This window comes from Eptatretus burgeri, chromosome 2, assembly GCF_056783735.1.
Source record: "Eptatretus burgeri isolate ZD-2024b chromosome 2, Ebu_testis_v1, whole genome shotgun sequence".
NCBI classification, from domain to species: Eukaryota; Metazoa; Chordata; class Myxini; order Myxiniformes; family Myxinidae; genus Eptatretus; species Eptatretus burgeri.
The window spans coordinates 127,266,215-127,272,073 of record NC_140962.1 but is presented as its reverse complement, the minus strand read 5'-3'; the positions used below and the strand labels follow the sequence as shown (position 1 = coordinate 127,272,073).

General features: G+C 39.7%; 1 protein-coding gene across 1 annotated transcript; it reads right to left on the bottom strand.

Moving 5' to 3' along the window:
* Positions 1-3,526: 3,526 nt before the first annotated feature.
* LOC147033047 (beta-1 adrenergic receptor-like) lies at positions 3,527-5,477 on the bottom strand. The gene is made up of 2 exons (XM_085858973.1): positions 5,316-5,477; positions 3,527-4,162 (listed from the first exon to the last, which is right to left on the bottom strand). Exons 1-2 carry the CDS (start codon positions 5,403-5,405, stop codon positions 3,716-3,718), a joined length of 537 nt encoding a protein of 178 aa, XP_085715099.1. The 5' UTR covers positions 5,406-5,477; the 3' UTR covers positions 3,527-3,715.
* Positions 5,478-5,859: the final 382 nt, after the last annotated feature.

The window sequence follows — 5,859 nt, the reverse complement described above, 5'->3', positions numbered from 1 at the left end:
GCAGGTAGCTTTATTAAAAAAAAAATTACCCCTGGTTGGGGGTGCCGGTCATCTCTGAAGCTCTACAGATGTGGATCTCTGATCGGCTTGGAATGGCTTCGATGTCGTCTTGGCTTTTGGTTCAACGTAAAGACGAAAGCCCGGGAGTAAAAAGGAGAGAAAACCTGAGAAATCAAACTACATTTCTGAGTTATCCAGAGATAGATTTTGAAAATGGTTGATTTGGAACATTAATAATCAATGTGTCTTCAAAAGGTCAGGCGAAATTTTTTTTACCGTATCACATTGATGATTTTTCCAACTTTGAAGACAAGTTACTCGATAACCAGTACGAATTTTAAAAACTGTCTCGACCAAATTTACATATTGTTTCATGTTATCAGAATCCAAAGAAATTTCTAAGATCGGATCAAAAACGGCATAGGAGATAGATTTTGAAAATGGACGATTGAGAAACTTTGGAGTGGCCTTGACCTTGACTTTGACCTCCAATCGTGACAAAGTCATACCCTCGTGCATTCCTCAAGAAAATCAGAAGAAAAAAATGGGGACGTACGGATGTACGGACGTACGGACAGACAGACATCGGGACGAGTTTTATTCGGTCATCTCGTTAGAGAAGACATAATGAAAAGCAAGGAGAGGCGGTGATTGAGTCGGTGGGGCGGTGAAGCCGTCCATGAAGACCAAAAGACCCCAAAGACCCAGAAGACCCCAAAGACCCTGAGATAAGACCCTGAAGACCCAAAAACCCTAAACACCCAAAAATCCTAAAGAACAATTCCATGCTAGTATATATTCGTAAAGAACAAAAATAATCCAAAAGAAAAATCCGAAAGAACAATTCCATGCAAGTTCCATGCTGGTATATATAACCAGAGATGGTGTCAAAGCCTCCCAATGCTTGCCTGTTTATACATTTATCGTTTTTAAAAGACTAGTCTAATAATACTTTTTATAAAGCATTGCAGTGAAGTCTGATCCAAATAATTTTAAAGCAATATATGTATTTGTATATTGTAATCAGTAAAAAATAGTGTGGTAGATAAAAACATTACAAAGGAAATAATATACCCCAAAGGAAGCTCCATGCCAAATATCAGCATCCTAGTACAGAGATTAAATGAATGGCAAGCTTCTAAATAACTTGCAACAAAAACTTCAATGTTGATGTGCTACAAAAAGTTAAGTTCAAAACAGGTCAAAAATTAAAAAAAAATTGAAATTATTTTTTTATTTCAACTTCACTACATCAATAATATACCCCAATGAAACCTCATTGCCAAATATCAGCATCCGAGTACACTTATCAAATGAATGGCAAGCTTCTAAATAACTTGCACCAAAAACTTCAACATTTTCACGCTCACGCTGATGCTCATGCTGGGGTATCGCTATTGCTCTCTATTCTTCGAACAGGCGAGCTAAAAACGAAAAGCGCAGTGAGGTGGTGAAGCTGTGAGTCAGTATGGGAAGCCGTGAAGAATACATGACTATTAATCACATCCTGTATCAACACTAATTCCAAATGATCCGGAACACCAAAAAGACCTGAAGACATCTCACCCAAAGATGTTCTGTGTGGGTCTTGGGGGTCTTTGTGAGCTTGGGGTTTTATGCCCCTTTGGTACATTAGGGTTGATGTTTTTTTTTGCTTTTTATGGTGTGAGCAGCCTTTGGTACATAAGGGGTGATGAAGGTTGTGCTCAAGTTTCATCGAAATTGTGTTTGTGGTTTCTGAGAAGTTAAAAGTTTTTTGTGGATGGATGGCCTGACTAAATGACGAATGGACAATGCACCATCCCATAAGCTCCCCAGAACTACGTTGCAGGTGAGCTGAAAATCAGGGTCTAAAGGGGTTTACAGGAGGGTTGCCCCACAAAATAGGTATTTGATTTCTTCTCAGAAGCTAAACAGATAATTTCGATGAAACTTCATCACAACCTTCAATACCCATGATGTACTAAAATTTGTTCAGGACAATAAAAATGTTCAGGACATTGCGGTCAAATGGTGTCTACGAGGAAGGTGTTGGGCCCAAAATATATATTTTCTTTACTCTCTGAAACCAAAATCACAATTTCGATGAAACTTGACTCCAACCTTCATCACTCATGATGTACCAAAGTGTTTTCACACAATTAAAAAAATAAGAGGTCTAAGGGGTGGGGGGGTTGCCCTCCCCACCCCACCCCCCACACCCCTGTGCCCCCAAAGATAGGCATTTGCTTTCTATTCAGAAAGTACATACACAATTTCGATGAAACTTGACCACAACCTTAATCACCTGTGATGTACCAAAGTTTGTTCACGACGTTTTTGAAACTGTGCTCAAAAGGCATGTATGGGGGAGCGACGGGGGGGGGGGGTCCCCAAATATGTATTTGGTTTCTTCTACGAAACTACATACACAACTTTGATGAGACTTAACCACAAACTTCATCACCCGTGATGTACTAAATTTTGTTCATCCATTGTAAAACAAGGACAAATGTGTCCAAGAGCTGCGGCATAAAGGTTTTGTCTTCACCAGAACAAGAACAAGAACAAGAAGAAGAAGAACAATGCGGAGCTCTCTTAGAGCCGGCGTTCGCAACGCGACGCGGCAAAAAGGAAATAATCATCGGTATTTACTTTCTTCTCCGTTACATATTTTGTGGGTTATCCAAGCCGACCAGTGGTTCCCTTGTTTTATTATCCAGATGCTACCTGGTAAGCACCCAGGGGTATTGTCCCTCTTTCGTTTTTTCGAATGAGGCTGACTTGGTTGTGCCTGGCTGTGTTTTTTCAGTTGAGGAGTCACAGTTGAAACCCGAGTACATTCAAGTTCCTTCTGCTGAATTCATCTTTGCTTTTTCCTTGTTTCGGTTACTTCTGATGCCTATTTCATTTGGTCTTCCATTTAATTTCAATTTAATATTTTTAAATGATAAATTTGCCGCCAGTAAAGTTGTTGAGCACCAATTCCTTCTCAATACTCTGCGGCGTAAGTATTCTATGACTACCATCTACTTTAATAATTTAATGAGGAATCAGTGAAAATGATATCCATCCAGTTTCCTCTCTAATATCTTAATTGGAATTTCAGTAAGCCTGGAGTTTGATGAACAATTAAGGTGGTGGCTTAAGAACTGAGGGTCTTGAGTTTGAGCCCCTGTCATGCCATTGCAATAACACAAGGTGGGTTGAATTAGTCTGTCATCCTTCTGAGGTTGGCAAAATGAGTACCAGCTTACTGCTAACGGATTCACTGTATCAAAGGTGCATCCAACTTCCAGAAAATGTCAACAACAGCCACAGGATGCATACCAAATAATTACATTTTGGTGATTTTCTACGTTTTCAAAACTGATCACACGTCACACATTCAAATTCCATGTCCACATTATGACAACAGAAATGTGTTAACCCTCAACTACTGTAGGTGAGGCATTCAAAATGTTCTAAGTTCAGAGTATTTTGGGCTAAGAGGGTCTGATTATAAATTTTTTTACAATATAACGTCATTGACTTGTCGTTAAGTTCACATAATTATATATTGAACACATATATCCATTTTAAATAAGTATTACTACATTTACATTTAAAAGTAAATTATCAAATGTTGGCATTTATGACTTTTGAACATGGTTCTTAGAACATTTGAACACCCCTTGTATCACATGTACACTCTCCTCTTACATGCTTTGATCACTGTAGGAAATTAAATGATGATTCAGTTTCCGAGTTTGTTTGTCACAATAACTCGGCATTCTTTTCCTGAATGTATGTTTTTGCACAGCAAAGTACGCTTGATTCGAGTCATCATGTTATGATTCCCAACTCGTTCTTTTCTTCCATCGAAACGCAGCAAGCACTTGTAAGCTGCCATGAGTTCAGGGCTTCGTGAATAGAGAACCGGGTTACATGCTGAGTTCAAGTAGCCCAGCAACAACAATATAAAGATTAAAACATCATTTGCGCATGTGGGACAGAAAATTTGAAGTGGGTAAATGATGTGAAGTGGGAACCAACAGAACAGGAATATTCCCGTAACAACGCTTAAGGTTTTCAAAGCTCGATGCTCGCTCAATGTGTTCACTCCTCTGTTCTGATTTTCTTTGCAATCTTTGTTTCTTCCGTGAGATTGCAACTTCAACACACCCTGTTTCATTTTCCACAACTGCAACAAAAAAAATCATATTTTTCATTTCATGGCATTTTGTTTTTTTAATCTGCTTTTTCAAGGGATGGCAGGATTCCCATGAGATATGCGCACACATCACTGAACTTTCCTTGGTTCGAGTCTCAGCCCAGCTATAAACTGTCATTAACATGTTTTGCAAGCAAGGAGAGGCATCAATATATGTGCCATCCCTCGGATGGAAGTTTAACCGGGCGTCTTGTCTGCCAGCATTAGTTTGTGGATGTCAATGATCCCACTGTGTCCTTTGTGAAGAGGAGACGAGCTATCGACGGCATGCTGAACAAAATTCCAAATTCCTGCCCTGATTTCTTGTGTCGGAGTGGTGATCCGTCCAGGATTGTAACCCCTGCCAATAATTTGCTTTGCCAGATCAAACATTAGATGTACTCAAATAATGGTACATTAATTGACTTAAAAACAGGTAAAAGGGAATGAAGTGAATGACCTATTTAATATTCATTCATTGTTGCCTCAATAAGATTTGCAGGATCGGTTTATGCACAATCAAATGCAAATACAGTTTGCCATAAAAACTCTAATTGGTTAGATTATCCAAGTTCCCTTGCAAGGAAATTTGATACCAGTCAAGGGCCATTAGAGCCATCAATGCCTGGGCCAGTAATAGCAATAAATGGGTGTTTTTCCACTCAATATCCATTTAAATGCTGAGCATCAAAGAAAGAAGCAGTGATTATCATTGTTAAGTGCTTGGGATTAACTCAGCCAATAATTGAAACACCGACCTCCAATAATTAATCAGAGCAGATGCGACACCTGCGACTCCAACGAGTGAAGTTATCAATACGTTTATATTTTGTCTTATCTGTGGCTTCTTTTTCTTTTCTTAACTGTGACTTGTTCTACAAATTCTCAAAACCTCTGACTTTATCATTGGTTCTGTCATTAACAGATTAAATGGACAGTCATGTCCACTCAGGCTAGCCCTCAAAAAAGTGAAAACTTTGGAAAAGCAAATGAATCATGCTAATGACATGACACAATGAACTTCATTGAAAAAAAAGAAAAGCCCAAACCCCCAATATTTCATCCACACAATAATTTGGCGCTAATCATGTGAGTCAACATCGTGCAGCAATTAATTTTCTTGTTACAATATGAAGGATCTCACCTGTTTGTTGGCTTCTTTCAGCACCCTCCAGTAAACCAGAATCATGATGCTCGATGGAATATAAAAAGGAATTATCGTTGTGGCAAGCATGTACTCTTTCGAGGAAAATGAGCTGCAACATTCCGGGTCCTCATAGCACAACTGATGTTGAGGCTCGTTTGATTGATTCCAACCAAGGAAAATAGGAAGGAAGGAGATCGAAATCGACAGACTCCAAAGTAAAACCACAACACCACAAGCACGGGTCAGAGTCACCACGGTTCGGTATCGTAGAGGCCTCGTGACAGCAATGTAACGATCAATGGCGATCGCGCAGAGAGTGGTGATACTCACTGTGACACACGCAACATCAACCGCATGTAAGAAATTGCACACGTCTCGCCCAAACAGTGATGGTCCGTGTAGAACTGTCATTGTTGTCAGAGGTATCACCACGACGCCAATTAATAAATCGGCCACAGAGAGCGAACAGATGTAGAGGTGTGTAACACCATGCATGAGATGATGAGAGTGCATCACAGCGGCGAGAACCAGACCATTCCCC

Excerpts from the sequence above, each read along its gene's own strand:
- LOC147033047 (XM_085858973.1), bottom strand. The coding sequence starts at position 5,405 with ATGCTTGCCACAACGATAATTCCTTTTTATATTCCATCGAGCATCATG. Across the intron at positions 4,163-5,315 it reads TGAAAGAAGCCAACAAACAG|TTGTGGAAAATGAAACAGGG; the intron begins GTGAGATCCTTC and ends TTTTTGTTGCAG.